Consider the following 14704-nt stretch of genomic DNA (forward strand, 5'->3'; position numbering starts at 1 on the left):
AATGACACAAGGCCTAGTAAGATTGTTGTTTTGTCCTCTTTTGTCTTCCTTTCCCTGTCTTGTCACACCTAGAAACACTTGTGTACAGGCACGTTACAAATGACTTATATCATATCATGTCAAGACTAGCAGCAACAGTTTATTCATTATTTGTGGCTCATTTGCAGAAAAGGACAATTTATAAAATATGAAATGTTAAAGCTAAATGAATGTGGGGTGCCTTAAGAAGAGCCAAACACTTCATCTTTGCCAGTGCTTGTTAAAACGTTGGTGTGATTTGAAAATTCATTTTATAAGTGGTTTGTTTATAGAGAGTTGAGACCTTGACATTGGGGCAGTGCTTAAAATGTTAAGAACCATGATGTGCGACTTCTGTGTGTTCAGACCATATCGTTTAGATGCAGCGCCTCCCAAGGGTCAGAATTTGAGCCATTGGTTCCTGTGCTGTCCCAGATGCAGGTGCACGAGGAACTGCTAAACAAGCGGCTCTCACACAGTAAATTAAAAACAATAAACATGCATGCATGTAACTGGACATGATCGTCTAGTGACATACCGGTTTTATTTTCTGATTAATTAATAGCAGAATTGTGTTTTGCCATCGGTTATTGCTGCTCGATTATTGCACATATAAGCACATGCTTCTGGGAGCCATGGAGCCATGAACCAAGATATAAGATGCATGTCAAAAGTCAACGAAGTAAAGTTTTTTGTCATTGTTTATTTTTCAGGTCACAGAGAGGCTGATCATTTTGTTTGTCGTCATCACTAGTCAGGAAGAGGTCCAGGGCAAATATGTTGTATGCATCCTGTTTTTCCTCTGGAATCTATGGGATGTGACAAGGTGAGGAAACCAGGGCACATGCATGATGTCATGCCTTGCAAAAAGTTGTATTTATTCTTTCTTCTATGATACATGGCTGAAGAGCACATGTGTATTAAAAACTTTATAGGTGTAGGAAAGCCCCTAGACGCTCACACCAGAAGAAATACAACCCTTAGAGAAAAAGGCCCAATACACCTCTTGCAAGGATACCAAGTTTTATTTCCATACAAAAGGAAAATCGCCAACAAAAGAACCTGCTGCCGCCGAACGTTCTGCCAAAATCTGCATGTGTAGTAGATTATAAAGGTATACAGCGTAATCAGTGACATCATTACATACAGTAAAAACACATGCAGCTGGTTGGTGGGACCCTACACATAGGTCACCTGCTCCAAAGGGGATGCTAGGCCATTGGTCCCAGCCCATCCATCCATCTTCTTCCATGTGGGGGATGCTGCATTCGTCATCAGTCGCTAGCTGAGTAATAGGCAGTTACTTTGCAAAATAAACAACACATCTCTATCTATGAAGCAGTGCACCTGGTACAAGCAGACAAGGGTGTGGGGGAAAGCCGAGGTCATACTAACTCACACATGCCCTGCTTTCTGATCTTTTTGATCGATCGGAGGGTCCAGCAGGTTTATGATCAGTGGTCTGGGTCTGGCCGGTATATTGGAATTCAGGGGTCCTAAAGCCAGGGTATTTAGGTGCTATAACATAGAGTTGGGAATGGTGGGGGTTGGAGGCCCGTGCCCTCCTTCTCATGGGACTGTGTTGTTCACAGACACTCAGCCCTCCTCCCATGGCCTTGCAGGGCACATTCTTCCCAGGGCGCGAAGGTTGGCAACATTTTAGGACAATTAATGGTTTATGGATCTGTGCAACTCTGGCCTTTCTCATCAGTGCCTGGGATACAACCTATTCCTTTGCTCATGTTCGCGGCTTAAGCCTGGGCTGCTGACTGCTGCGCTACATTTAAGCTTTATTGCCACAGTATGACTACTAATATCTAAGATGGCTGCTATTCCTGCATGTGCACTGCACCTTTGAAGCAGACAATACTGTAATAATGCAGAAGCATTTAAGGCAGCCCCCCTCACCCGGTCTCTTAGAGTACCTGTGGCAGCCTTTACCTTATTCTGAAGCGCTGGGGGGTTGCAGGAAGATTGTGTCCCCTTCCCAGCATACGATTCACACACAGTGAGAGAATCATGACTTTCATCTGGTAGGTAGTAATGTAATCACCGTCTGTGGGCGGGAAAGTGGGGGGGGGTACACTAAAATAATTATATGTGTCTCCTGTACAGTCTTGGAACATATTTAAACAGTTTTTCTCACGTGGAATCTGAGATAGGAAGTAAGGGTCAAGGCTGTCTGGTGGCTCTTTGGAAATAGCGTTTCCCCTGCTCTTCTCTGACTTAGATAAATTAACAGTGGCATCATTCCCCTAGCATCAGCCAGAGACTGCAGTGACCCTTTAAAGATAGGTTCCAGGAGAGCCCAGTTTATTCGAGAAGCTGGGTGTGGTAGTCCATCCATGCAGTGTCTCCTCTAAAAGAGTGAAGCGAAACAAGTCCAGTGTGATAGGTAGATATTGGGCCTCATTCCAAGTGTGCCGGTCCGGAAACAACAGTGCCGGTAAGCCTACCGGCACTGTTGTTTTCGGACCGGCACACTACAGCTCTGCAGGTGGCTGCTGTCCTGCCTGGGAGGTCAGACCTGCCGGGCGGTACGGCACCCGCCTGCAGAGTTTTCACAGAAGCACTGGCACCGTTCTTAACGGTGCTGGTGCATGGGAATGGGGACTTACAATTTACTGGTGCCTGACTTTCCAGTCTGCCGGGGTTGTAATCCCCCAGTGTTACTGGGAAGTCAGGTGCCGGTAAATCATTACAGGTCCGGCGGCAACCTGCCGGTAACACCGGCAGGGTTACCACCGGACCCATGATTGTCTTCTTCCATACAGTTGCTGACTTCCAGACATGTTTCCACTGCGAGTTCCATACTGCAAGATTTTGCCAACGAGTTGTGACAGAGTCACATTGTTTAAACTTGGAGGAGGGATTGGAGGGACCTTGGTAGAGGACACCTGCTAAATAAAGTCGACATGGAACAAGTGCGATTCCCGAGGACTTCTACCCTTTTCCGGGACTCCAAGCATGTATTATGCAATGGGCCTTAGAAGGATGTACCAGTGTTTGAGATTTCTGAGGTTTATGGGCGGGTGCACTGTCAGACCCCAAGAGTAGCAGACAACTCCCTGTCATTAAGATTCTGTGAGCCCCCTCCTCCCTTAACCAGGGGCGTTGCTATGTCTGGAAAAGATCTGGGACTATGCTAATGTCGGGACTGTCAGGACTCGGGGCTAGCTAGCCTTTTGGTTGTAGCCCCTGAGCTTCTATCCAAGGCTACAACCAAAAGACTCAGGGCCATAGCCCCCTCCACCCTCCCCCTCCCCTAGCAATGCCTCTGCCCTTAACCCAAAGCGCAGACTTCAGCCAAGCAGATGGCTTTGGCTATTATCACACACAGGTGCTCCCATGCACAGACTCAAATGCTGCAAGAAAAAGGGTATCAAAATGCATGGACATAGTTTTAGGGGTAACAAGGGTGTTTGTCAATACCCAGCTTTTGTGTCACACAATTTTGTCCAAATCATTTGGCAGGGGCCCCTTTTATTGAAATGTCATATCCTCCCCAACATTTTCAGCAAAGTTACTCCATTGTAAAAACAGATGAGGCTGAAACCAAAGTTTGTGAGTTTGAAGGCAGATGACGAGAGTGAGAGTAGCAGGGAGAGGAATGGCCCAAGGAGGGCGAGATCAAGAGCAAGGAGGGAGACTGGAAGAAGGAAAGGAGAACAACTGTACAGGGAAGAGGGGGCGGAGAACAAACAGAAAGACATCTACCAGTGGGAGGAAGGCATTTATTAGAGAAGGGATAGACAGAGTACCATAGTTGGAGCCAGTTGGTCTTATAATGGAGAAAGGCCTAGATGACCTAGCAGAGACTGTTGGAAACCTAGTTAAAGTGATACAGAGAGCTGGTGTGACCTAGGCCTAAAGGCCCCAAAACAGCAACCAAGAGGGCTAGCTAGTAGCGCCAAACCAGTCAGGTGGAATTGGTAAGCCCACCAGCAATACTAAACACACCTGCTCACTAGTGAGGAGCCGTGGACTACTGATCTGGTGGCTCCCTGGCATAGGCAAGAGCAGGGGGTGTTCCCTGAGGTGGAGCCTGGGTGCAAAGGATAAAGAAGAGACTCTAACCTTTAACAGGATCCTACAGGAGATTCACCAAATATAGCGGGAATATGCCCTTCACAGGGGGCTATAATGGCAACGGCCTGAAAATCCACCCTCAACAAATCGAGAAGAAATGTATGACCACCTGATTAGCATGTACATCATTCTTCAGAGCAAAGAGGTCTCAGGTATGGAGAGCTGGCAAAGGACCTGTGAGTGACCTTGTGTTATGGAAGTTTTCTTTTGCTATGAACACTTGTTGAACCTTGCCTAAGGGAAAGACCCTATCACTGACTAGCACAGAGCCTTCCATGCACTTATTTCTTTTGCCCTTTTTACCTTTATAGAGATGTCTTTTTCGGAGTTTTGGACAGAGACTCATCAACTTATCAGTACTCTCAGAAGCGGCTGAGGGGGGGCAACCCCCAGCTTAATGGGAGGCATTGGCAGCCACAATGGGCGCACCGCTGCTGCTCCCCTTGTAAGCGTGCCATGGTTGGAAGCTAGATTGGGCGGCGATGAAAGGATCAAGGGGCAGGGGTGTTCCTGCAAACCCCTGCCTCAGTTCCGGCCAAGAGGAAGTGACATAGGCATGCCCATAGCATGCACTGAGGTCACAGACATTCTGCCCAAGAAGGAAATTAAATGTCAAAGACAGCGTGCTCACAATACCTCCACTAAACTTACCGCACGGGTGACTGCCCGTTGACCATACTCGTGTTTTCGGACATACAGATTCTAAGTGAGCATACACCAGAGCCAAAAATCTTCCTTGATAGATGGAGGCCAGACCAACCAGATGGTGGGCATTTTTCAATGAAGGCATTTCATTTTTGTTTTTTCTTTTCATGCTCTGGTAAGCGGAAACCACGATCACGGGCCATTCTAACAAGTCCGCCCTTCCTCCAGGGGTGCTAGGGAGACGACAACACATATATGAGACTATAAGTTCCCCTTAGAATGACCTTGCATCTGTGAGGTTAAGAGGTGCTCCCAAAGTGGCACTGAATCTGTGTGGATAACAGTTGCCTAAAGAAGAAACATTTCCCTAGTTGAGTGCAAGGTATACTTGGAATCCATGGATAACAGTTGCCCCCAGAGTCACCCCCATGTCCTTACATATATCTTGAGATTCAAGTTCCAGCCTGAGCCGTTATGGGTATGCTGTACATTTGGGAGGAACTCAAGCTGAGTTTATAGAGGGATCATTACTCTTACTTATTGTTGCCTTCTCCCACTCCCAGCTCCTGTGTCATGTGGGCCTTTTTCCTGTTCTTCTGGTGTGCAGATGTTAGACTCTGCTGCTTCGGGGGTACATTATTGAGCTTTGTATATATTAGAAAATGGGATGGACTGCTCCCCAACGAGTTTTGATGCCCATCATACAGAATTCTGAGAGTGTTCTTTTCGAATGGATGGTGTCCTCCCACGTATTCCTCATCTATGATATCTCCTATATCCAGCATCAGCTGCTTCAGATTTTTTTTTTCGACAGCTGTGCATCGATGCGGTCGACACAATATCCCTCAAGGGCCTCCGTCACGAGGATGCCGTCATCAAAGGTATATATGGAACGCGCAGCGCCCGTTGGCTTCAGTTCCGTTTTTCTGAGTAAGCCATCACTTCGTGAACTACGGCGCGCTTCATTTTATTACTTTGTAATTGTGAAAGATGTCTGTCTTTGGCTCCGACAACCCCAAAGACCAGGTTTAAGAAATGCCAAGACTACATCATCATTGAAAAAATCGAAGAAAAGGCATCATATATTGCCTACTTCGTCTTCCTCGTCCGACTCATCTATATATCTTGCCCTACTAAAGCCTCTACTTAGACTGAATGGGAATCACTAAGGCAGGAAATACAAACACTATTTCAGAAGCCCTTGAAACAAGTAGGCCATGCTCCTACTGTGCCTTCTGAAGCCAGTAAGGGAAGAGCACGAGCCAAATCCTGCACGCCCTCGAGCCTGGGACAAAGGGCAGAATTTTATCGAGAGCCGTCGAGGCCTCGACACAATGAAAAATCATTGAAGACTCTGTTGAGTCATTGAAGTTCACCACAGACAAAGTCCACAGACAAGTTGACGTCAAAACCATCGACACCCAAGACGTCTTCATCAAAGGCATTGGTGCCAAAATCAAGTTTGGCGACGACTCCATCGGCATCTGGCACGAAACCATTGCAGCCATCGACACCTTTACCAAACCTTCAAAAATCCTTTACACCATTGCCAAGAAAGGATTTTTTTAAATCTCTCACATCGATTTATGAAGACAATGAGTCTTCAGATGACAATGATCCACCTTTTGGATTACAATATGGCACACCTAATGTTCCTGAAAGTTTTACATCAGAGGAATCTAGGTTGCAGGACCTGCGTGTTAATTTACAAATGGCCAGTGGGGTGGACAACTCTCCAGAATTGGATTTTAGCAAGCTAAACTCAGATGATCATGCAGATGCCTCTTACAGGCAATTAATGACCGGGGTTATTGATTTATGGGATGGAGCAGGCCTGCCCTCCCATTCGAACAGTAGGACCTCACGGATATCCTGGACAAAGGTCCTCAAAGGGATACAATCATACCATTTCATGTAGAGCTACAAAAAATTAAGTGCAATATGGGAAGCACCAGAATCAAGTCCAGCAGTCAATAAAAATTTGAGTAAGAAATATAGGCTGTCAAGCAGTGACCCCAAGCAGCAACCGCTACCTCTAAGTAAGCTGCCTATCTGACCATTCCACCAGATCGGGATAATAAGTGTATAGATGCCTGGTCAAGGAAAGTCTTTTCTGCCGGGAGCATGGCTCTCAAGTCTGCCAACTCTACATGTGCCCTTGTAAAATTGACCTTCACCCTATGGTACTGTATATCTATGTCGGCTGAACATATTCCCGAAAGGGAAGAAAGAGACAGCTTCCTGGCCATTGTAAAAGATGGGAAAGCGGCCATGTGTGAGTCTCTACAATCAGATTTGGATTCTGCTGACAGTATCAGCCGAGCCATGGCGGCAAGCACCGTGATACGCAGGTTTGCTTGGTTAAGGAAGTTTGGATTTGCACCAGACATGCAGTCTAGACTTCTTAATATGCCTTTTGACGAGTCTCATCTTTTTGGCAGCAAGCCTTGAGATGCTGCAGACCTCGAAGGCAGCAGCCAAGTCTCCAAGTGCCGCCATCAGGCAGCCTCAGCCTTTTCACCCGAGTGGACTTCTTGGAGGGTTAGATCCTTTTGCTGCTACTCCTCAGTTGGAAGAGTGAGAGGAATGGCTGGTCAAAGCGGCCAAAGAAGATTCCCTAGTGGTGGATGAGGGAAAGGTGCAAAGCCCGCCCAAGCAGCAGCATCTTTACCATCAGCCGCTGATTCAGCCACCTGAAAACCTCTCTGCAGTCTTGACTCACGACAGCCTGTGAAAGGCAGACTGTCACAGCATCTGAAAAAATGGCGAGGCATTACTTCAGATGCTTGGGTATTAGAAACCATAGCCCAGAGTTACTACCTCCCCTTCATTCAGAGACCTCAGAATCATCCACTGGGAAAGCAGGAAATGTTGAGCCTGCTAGACAAATGTGCTATAGAGCCATTACCTGTAATGGAGAGGAACAAAGGATGGTATTCTCCATATTTCCTAATCCTCAAGAAGGACGGAGACCCATCTTGACTTGAGATACTTGAACAAGTAACCCAGGAAGGACAAGTGCAAGATGGTCACACTTTCTCAGGTCCTTCAGGCCCTCTAGCTCCAGGATTGGATGGTGTCATTGGACCTTCAGGATGCTTATTGTCATGTGGCAATCCATCTCAAGCACAGAAATTAGCTGAGGTTCGCCGTTTGCGGTTCCGATTATCAGTTTCGAGTTCTGCCATTTGAGCTGACCTCCGCCGGAGGGTATTCACCAAACTGATGGCATTGGTGGCAGCTAAGTCTCAGGAGAGGGGGGATTCATGTCTACCCCTACCTGGATGATTGGCTGATCAGGACACATTCTCCCGAACAAGTCCTGGATCATCTCCTGGCCTTCAACCTCTTGAGGTTGCTCTGCCTCATGGCATCCTGCATTTTCCTGATGCCAGAGGCTCGCCTGAGAATGAGATTCCTTGAATGGGCTCTCAGGACACAATGGTCTCAATTTTACTTGGGCAACATGTCAGACCTACTTCGGGTTCCAAATCGAGTCACACAGGATCTCCTGTGGTGGGCCTGCATGGACAACATTCTGACGGGAGAACCTTTTTGGCAACCATGGACGGAGATCACGGGAGTTACGGATGACTCACTCAGAGGGTGGGGAGCCCATACCAACGATTCAGTGGTCGTTGGTCTCCATCGGAGTCCAAACTACATATCAACCTTTTTGAGCAGAGAGCAATCAGACTAGCGCTGAAGGCTTTTCTGCCCTCTGCACGGGGAAAGAATGTCCTGATAATGACAGACAACACAGTGGCCATGTACTACCTCAACAAGAGAGGAGGCGTAGGGTCACTACCACTGGGTGAAGAGGCAATGCAGCTCTGGTTCTGGGCAATACAAGAATGAATCTCCTTATCGACAGTCCACATGGCCGGAGTGGAGAATACGGCGGCGGACGCTCTTAGCAGGCAGAGCACAGTCTCCCATGAGTGTGAACTAGCTCAGGAAGTCCTTCAAGCAATTTTCACCCTTTGGGGAACCCCTCAAGTGGATCTGTTCGCGACCAGTGTCAACCAGAAGTGCGAACTGTTCTGCTCCAGGTAATTTCCCCCAAGAGGAGCTCTAGGGGATGCGTTTGTAGTGGACTGAGACTTTCCACTTCTGTACAAGATTCCTCCAGTCCCCGTCATTCCTCACGTGATCAGGAGGATGAGAAAGTTCTGGAAATCCATGATCCTAATTGCTCCAGATTGGGCCAGGAGGACGTGGCACCCGGACCTGACATGTCCATCTGACCTCCAAAATGTCTTCCACAAAGACAGGACCTTCTCTCGCGAGATGAGGTTTGGGTTCTCCATTCAGAAGTTAACACGCTCAACCTTCATACATGGTTTCTGAGAGGTTGTCATGCAAGGATTTGGACCTCCCAGATGACGTAATGGAGAGCTTGCTTTCGGCCAGAAGGCCAGCAACGAAGTCTTTGTATTACTGCGTTTGGAACAAACTCTGCAGCTGGTGCAGGTATAAAAATGTGGATCCTTTTCTATGTAAAACACCAGAGGTGTTATCTTTTCTGCTGCATTTGTCTAATCTGGGGCTCCAGGTTGGAACCATTAAAGGTTATTTGGCAGCGCTTACCATCTTCAAGCGCTCGTCTGAGGAAACATTTTAAAATATATTTGGTAGTACATTTTCTAAAGGGACTCACTAACGTGTTCCCTCCTTCTCCTTTTCAAGTTCCTATTTGGGCCTTAATCTTGTTTTGAAATTTCTCATGTGTACACCATTTGAACCACTCATTCCTGTCCTTTAACACTGCTAACATTTAAAACCATCTTGTTAGTAGCGTTAACATCAGCCCATACGGTGAGTGAGTTGCAGGCACTATTTTCATCACAATCAGACCAGCGGATAAGGGTGGCGCTATAGTAATACAGAACACTGGAGATTACCATAATGAATGCCTCAGACAGCTAGCGGATGTAAATACATATGAAGTGTTGCCACACGATCCTACTTTGGAAGTAAGAAATGAACTCAAATTACTCCTAGATGAGGCTTTGGAGAATCAATGGATCACAGAAAAAACTAAATTATATCTATTTACAGCTCACCCCAAAATGCCGCATTTATACACCTTGCCAAAGATACATAAAGGAATGGAAAAACCTCCGGGAAGACCAATTGTGGCAGCGACAGAAAGTATCTTACAGCCTCTTGGCACATATATAGACTATTTCTTGCAACCTATTATACAAAATACTCCTACATATGTTAAAGATACTACTCATTTCTTACAGATACTTAACCAGATGCAATTGGAAGAAAAGGACATACTTTTTACGATCGACGTGGTCAGTTTATATACCAGTATACCTCACGATCAAGGCCAGGAAGCAGTTGAGAATCTTCTACTTCAAACAGGAGACATCGGAGCAAACAAGGAGTTTCTGATGATCTTACTACAGTTTATAGCCACACATTCTTGTTTTCAGTATGATCATAAATATTATAGACAGATATCCGGGACAGCTATGGGGGCAACCATGGCGCCAGTTTATGCCAACAGCTTCATGTATGCTTTTGAAAGCCAGAATATTCTTGAAAACGAAAGATGGAAACCGTATCTGAAAACGTGGATTCGATACATTGATGACATCTTTGGAATATGGTCAGGCAAAAGAGAAGATTTGGATAGCTTCTTAGGATACCTTAACAGTATAGACACACGTCTACAATTTACACTTGAAATTGGTGATCCTAACGTACACTATCTAGACGTTCAAACAGTGATTAATGGGAACAGGATCGATACCACGCTTTACACAAAAAAGACTGATCGCAACAATCTCTTTCACCGTATGAGCTTTCACCCTCCGAATATGTTACGCAATTTACCTTTTGGTCAAATGCTAAGAATAAAAAGGATTGTTAGCAATCCAGAAGATTGCGAGAGACAATTGGAATATCTTAAAGAAAGATTGAAAGAAAGAGGTTACCCCGAATCAGATTTGCAAGCAGCAACTGTCAAGACAGGAACAATGACCAGAGAAGAATTGCTCACACAAAGAAAAGAAAAGGCTAAACCTGAACTTGTTTTCGTTACTACATATGCTATACAAAGTAACAAAATAAAAGACATCATTCGGAGCAGGTGGAATGTCTTGACGAGTGACTCCCGAATTAAGGATCTGTTCCCACAACCACCAATTTTTGCTTACAAGAGAAGCAACAACTTACGGAATATGTTGGTGAACACAAGAGGTAAAGACTCGACCAGAAAACCGGATAAACATCCTGGTACTTATCCTTGCATGAGTTGCAATAATTGTAACAATGTGATGAAGGGAAACACAATAATGCATCCTAAAACTGGCGCAAAAATTAAGTTGAGGTTCCATGCTACCTGTTTGTCAGAGAACGTTGTCTATGCTATTAGATGCCCTTGTGGCATCTATTATGTAGGAGAAACAGCACGGAAAATAAGGATAAGAATAAATGAACATAAATCGTGCATCCGCAATAACAACATGACTTCGGCTGTGGCCAGACATTTTAAAGCAAAAGGACATTCTCTCGCACAATTGAGATATGCAGTATTGGAGGTGTTACCCACGAAAAAATATAACAGAGATATGAAGAAATGGAGGGCACAGCAAGAAGCTTTTTGGATTGATAAATTGGACGCTCTTGCTCCTGATGGAATTAACGAGGAGTTTGATTTGAGTTGCTTTCTATGAGAATGTTTTCATTTTTGAGATGCTATAAATATGTGTTAGAATTCTTTGAAAGTCCAGGCTAGCATATATATCCTACTCTCGCATTTTCATTCTTGATCTCATCACTTTTTTTCTTTTCTTTATTGTATTACATGAACGTGACAAGCGAGTAGTCATTTTTCTTCTTCTTTTTCGTTTTCTTTTCTTTTTTCCGCTTTTATATATTGTAGACTCTTCACTATATCAGTTTGGTCAAGTATAGTTTTTATTTTATGTAAGGAGATTTTTCCTGAATTTTGTAAGCTATATTTCAGAATCAGAACGCATTGATTTATGTGTTAATCCTAAATTAGATGATTTAGGTAGTGTTACGATGCACATTTGAATTTTCACTAATATTTACAGCGAACACACCACTCTAATATGGCCGCCATATTCGGTTGACTTAGCAAAGGTACTATTACCATGGGGACCCATGGTTACCTTTAAACAACATTAGATATTCAGTGAAACGCGCGTTTCTGAGTTTGATTTGAGTTGCTTTCTATGTGAATGTTTTCGTTTTTTGAGATGCTATAATTATGTGTTAGAATTCATTGAAAGTCCAGGCTAATATATATATCCTATTCTCGCATTTTCAATTTTTGATCTTACCACTTTTTTTCTTTATTGTACTACATGCACGTGACAAGCGAATAGTCATTTTTCTTCTTGTTTTCCTTTTCTTTCCTTTTTTCTGCATTTGTATATTGAAGACTCATTACTATATCAGCTTGGTCAAGTATAGTTTTAATTTTATTTTATTTTATTTTATGTAAGGAGATTTTTCCTAAATTTTATAAGCTATATTTCAGAATCAGAACGCATAGATTTAAGTGTTAATTCTAAATTAGATGATTTAGGTAGTGTTATGATGCACATTCGAATTTCCACTAACATTCACTCTAGATAGGTAGCGAACATACCACTCTAACATGGCCGCCATATTTGGTTGACTTAGCAAAGGTATTATCACCATGGGGTTCCCATGGTAACCTTTAAACAACACTAGATATTTAGTGAGACGCGCGTTTCTGCGGTTTCACCGTGTATTGAGACGAGTTTGTATACAGCACTAGGTAAGCTTGTGCCTACAGCCGTAAGGATGATAACTAGAGTAGACCTAGAGTACCACCTAATGGATACATATATTTACAGATTGTTGTTTCGAGAATTGTTCGTGTCAGAGGAAATACTGCGATCTCTGCTAGCGAACGTGCAGCCATTTTTGGAGGCTTCATTTTGTTACAGGGAGACCAGGTCAGTGTAAATATCAGTTCCCTAGCATTATGTCTAAGTGATGTGACTCTGGGTAATGACTAAATGACATTTCTGTTTTCTCTCCATTGGTATGGTTATACGCTTAATTTCTCAACATTCCAATTTTCCGTACGTATATTTAATATTTTATCTGGTTTGTGCACTGATGGGCATGAAATGGTGGCACTTTTTATTGGTGATGCATATTTACGTTTCTTTTATACGTGGGATTAATGCTCTGGAAATGTGGTATTTATTGACTGCTATGTTTTGCACATTCGTGCATACTTGCCAACCGTGACTATGGACTTGATATTGCTTGTTTGATAATTCTTTTTGGTGTTTTCTTGACTTTAACTTGTGTGACTTATGATTATATACAGGCCCTGATGAAGGATCTAGTCCGAAATGCATTGGCCTATCCCAGAAAGCAGTTGCATTAAGAAGAAATATTAATTGATGACATTTGTTTGTTTTTTTGTTCGAATAAACAGTATATATATAATATAAGCATTTTGCATCAGATTGTGAGTACTAGTGAGATGGTTTTTTGACTCACTGAAAATAAGCCACTTTGCAGTGGACATAGGAGTGCAGCCCGCACCGCTGGCCTCACGGCCAAGGTCTTTGAACATTGACTATTTTCTAAACCACCATTTATGGTTTTTTATAAGGACAAGGTCGTCCTTAAAGTAAAACCTTCATTTCTACCTAAGAATATATCAGATTTTCATCTGGGACAAAAGTTAGTATTACCTACCTTTTGCCCACTACTTCACCCTGTCAAGGAAGAGGAAAGGTTACACAGGTTTGAATCAAGAAGGGCTCTGAGTTTCTACATTTCAAGAATGTCAAAGTTTCGTCTAGATGACCAGCTGTTTTTAGGATATACTGGTCATAGACTGGGACAGGCAGTAACTAAATATACCATGTCCAAATGGATTATATGAGCTATTACTGAATGCTATAGACTGGCTGGGAAAGATCCCCCAGAAGGCCTGAGAGCCCATTCCACTAGGGGCATCGCTACTTCTTCTGCTCTGCAAACAGGGGTTCCAATAAAAGATATTTGTGAGGCAGCCACTTGGTTTACCATTCACACTTTTACAAAGCATTACTGCCTTGATTTCACCTTAAGTCAGGATGAAAGCTTTGGGAAAGCAGTCCTTCATTCGGTTCATAACAACCCTTGATTACAAAATGTGTACTCCCTATGCCAAAACTAATACTGCTTTGGGAGTCTATCATAGATGAGGAATACAAGGGAGGACACAATCCAATCGAAGAACAATTACTTACCCCTAGTAACTTTCTTTTGACTGGATGCTCCTCCCATGTATTCCTCATCGTCCCTTTCAGCCTACACCGCAGTAGAATGGTTAATGTTGTTGCAGTTTACCTGGCGTGCACTTTGGTAGCCTGAGGAGTCTCTTCCAAAAGAGCCTCTTGATCTTTAACCAGTTCGCCGACCGAAATTAAAATGAGCACTCCACGCCATACATTAGGATAGGTAAAACTTTCATGCAGTAAAACAAAATCAGCGGGCGATTGAGAATCTACAAAATCTCTTCAACAGTATCCTTCCTTGACTCGCCCTGTTTTTCACTTTAGTTCTTAACAGTTCTAGTCTTCGGACATCCCTTTTGTTTATGTTCAAACATGATCCCTTCACTTCCAGGATTCTTCTTCCCATTAGATACCACGCGTTGTGTTTTTTGACACTACGCTTCGGCCCAACTTCAAAGGCCAATTTCATTGATTTTGCTGAATTTATCTTCAGGCCATTAGCTTCTACGTATTTATACAATGCATCAAGTTGTCTCTGTAGCTCCACAGGTGTTTGAACCAGCAGGACTACATTGTCTGCATATAAAAGACGCCCAATCATATGTTGGCCAATCTGACATCGTGAAATGCATCCTTTAGATCTGAAATTAACAAGTTAAAGAGTTTGGGTCCCAGGGGGCAGCCCTGTTCCAGCT

The 14704-nt window shown here is 43.9% G+C and overlaps 1 protein-coding gene across 4 annotated transcripts in view; it reads left to right on the top strand.

Annotated features, from left to right (window-relative positions):
- Window positions 1–14704, top strand: part of HACD4 (3-hydroxyacyl-CoA dehydratase 4) — a 335173-nt gene that overhangs the window by 220286 nt on the left and 100183 nt on the right. For all 4 annotated transcript variants that reach the window (XM_069630757.1, XM_069630758.1, XM_069630759.1 and 1 more), the window contains one exon: window positions 732–844. In XM_069630757.1, the coding sequence (XP_069486858.1) occupies window positions 732–844 (113 nt within the window). The remainder of the gene's footprint in view (window positions 1–731; window positions 845–14704) is intronic.

This window comes from Ambystoma mexicanum, chromosome 6q, assembly GCF_040938575.1.
Source record: "Ambystoma mexicanum isolate Mex_15411 chromosome 6q, UKY_AmexF1_1, whole genome shotgun sequence".
NCBI lineage: Eukaryota > Metazoa > Chordata > Amphibia > Caudata > Ambystomatidae > Ambystoma > Ambystoma mexicanum.